The 2,500-nt window shown below is 36.4% G+C and overlaps 1 protein-coding gene across 4 annotated transcripts in view; it reads left to right on the plus strand.

The window, feature by feature from the left end:
• Window positions 1-2,500, plus strand: part of LOC125038139 — a 13,281-nt gene that overhangs the window by 3,425 nt on the left and 7,356 nt on the right. For all 4 annotated transcript variants that reach the window (XM_047631455.1, XM_047631458.1, XM_047631456.1 and 1 more), the window contains 2 exons: window positions 380-1,195; window positions 1,642-1,795. In XM_047631455.1, the coding sequence (XP_047487411.1) occupies window positions 392-1,195; window positions 1,642-1,795 (958 nt within the window). In that variant the 5' untranslated portion in view covers window positions 380-391. The remainder of the gene's footprint in view (window positions 1-379; window positions 1,196-1,641; window positions 1,796-2,500) is intronic.

Genomic DNA, 2,500 nt, shown 5'->3' on the forward strand with positions numbered 1-2,500 from the left:
CACACACACACATATATATACACATGACATTTTTAGTGTGTTAGAATACTATTTGATAGGTTTCTAAGATTATTTTAGAGTAAAGCTCATGACTGCCCACAAAAGAAATATTAGATCTGGGTAAAGAATGCTTGAGGTCTGGCTCTTGTAAGTCCAAAAGGGTATTAAAAAAAGTTTTTGTTTCTGAGTCAGATAAGCTAATAGAACATTGGCCTAACTGATAAAGGAAAGTTTTTCATACATATTTTTCATATAAGTATGCTATCATCATTACTATATATTTATATGTCTTTGAACTTCCTTATCGAAATATGTATGTGACCAGAAATGTTATTTTGCCATATCCAAGTAGAAAATTTATTTTTTTTCCCTCTTACAGCAAATATAAAAAATGGAAGGTGTCGTAGAGAACTTTTCGGTGGTGGACAGTATGCCCATGATATCGGAGGAGCCAGAGACTGCAGGTCACATTATTGCAACTGTAACAAATAAGGACAACAATGGACAACAGATCACCATCATTAATGATGTAGAATCAACCATCAAGAGAAGGAAGAGTGGCAGCATGGAAGACCAGACCCATACCATTCACGCAGCCAAATCGGAGGAGCAGATCATTCCCGAAGCCATGACGCAGATTATCACCACGTCAGAGGGCACACACATCATAGCTGCTGATGGGGGTCACGAACACCAAAGCCCTCAGATCATCACAGCTTCTGATGGCTCGCAGATCTTTGCTCACAAAGATGGCCACATCATTAGCACAGATACAGGCCAGATCATGACCCATGAAATCAGCAACGATGGTCAGATCTTCAACAGTGGGGGTGAGCTCATCACAGATGAAGCAAGTCACATCATCATGAATGACGGAAGCATCACTACAGATGGCAGAGGGAACATACTTCATGCGGGAGGCCAAGTTATAACAGAAAACGGCAAAGCCCATATTCTGTCTGCTGATGGAGAGGTGATTGCCGTGGATAGCAGCTTACTTGAAGGTGCACACGACCTTCAGGAACACGTCACAGAGGTCATTGAAGAGACAGCAACAGATGAAGAGGCTGCTCTACGGGACCCCTTGCTAAGAAGAATAAAAAAGGAACCTGAAGACCCAGAGTCTGCCACGATACAGATCCGTGTTAATGCTTCTTCGCCAAGAAAGAAGGATGTCTCGCAGTCAGTTGAAGAGGTATGGGGCAGCTATAATGATATTGTTTATATATTTGGTATGATCACTTTTAAAATTCTCTTTCCTTGAAGTAATTTTTCCAAATAAGTTTATTATTGGAATTCTATGTACCATCTTATTTATGAATTGTTTAGGTTCATAAAAGTTGTGTTCTAAAAGTAATCATGAAAAAAAATTAAACCCTGTACTGTTTTTTTGTTTTTTTTGGGGGGGGAGGTAGTTGAAGTCATATTATTCTATGGAAAAATTCTGACCTCTAATAACAGGAAATCATATTTCAAAATATCCAGTATGGTATTGCCTTAGGTATTGGATTGTCACTCATTCAAATTTACATTCTTGGTAAATTTGGAGCCACCAAATGCAGTTAGAAGTCAGGTCCTCGTCAGAGGCACTTTCAGATGCAGTACATTGCAATGAACCTGAGATAAGTATTGTTTTTGCAGAAGGACGATCCACTGTCTTTAGGCGAGTTCATGAGTAATGAGCGCCCAACAAAATATGCCAGAGTAGACCGCGACGACCCTAGAAGTCGATTACATTTTGTCAAGTACATGAAAAGGGAAGGAAAAACTATCAAAGTGTGGGAATGTGGAATATGTAAGTATCTTCTTTTCCTTGGTTTTTAGATCTATATCTGTAATATTTAGAATTTTGAAGAAAAAATCAACTATTTAAAAATAAAGCTGGAAGGATTGCAAAATATTTTGTTAATGGTAATTATTGAAAGTCTCTTTAGTTAATCAGACTAGCTTCCTCTGTAGGTTCAAGCCTCAACATACTACTGTTTAAAGATCTCTAAGTTCATGATATAGAATAAAAGATTTTGAAGGCTTTTGTTGTTAACCAGGGCTATACATATATGTATATTTTTTTTTTTACTGAGAAAGAGGCATAACTGTTCGTATTTGAATATGGTATTAAATGGGTAGCAAGTAGACAAAAAAAATATTCTAAGTTAATTTTAAAATTTTACTCTAGTTTCCCATTTGGAATTCACTTTACATTTTAGAAGTGTGAGAAAGGCTCCCAGGTAGTGATTTCTATCTTATAATGTATTTTAAAGAATAAATATATCATAATTTTAATACATAATGGTAATCTTAAGTGGGTCTTGTTTATAAAACCTCTTTAAGCTCATTATTATGTAAGTCACAGCTCTCATGAAGCTTTTCTTTTTTATATAATTATTCTGAATTGAGATTTATTTAAATGGTTGTTAACTCAGCATCGCCAATAGTGTGTGATGTCCCCTGTAGTTTCATTTTACGTATTTTGTTTGCATAGATGGCTCCTGAAGAGCTG

The sequence above is a fragment of the Penaeus chinensis genome, chromosome 24 (assembly GCF_019202785.1).
Source record: "Penaeus chinensis breed Huanghai No. 1 chromosome 24, ASM1920278v2, whole genome shotgun sequence".
In the NCBI taxonomy this organism is placed as follows: Eukaryota; Metazoa; Arthropoda; class Malacostraca; order Decapoda; family Penaeidae; genus Penaeus; species Penaeus chinensis.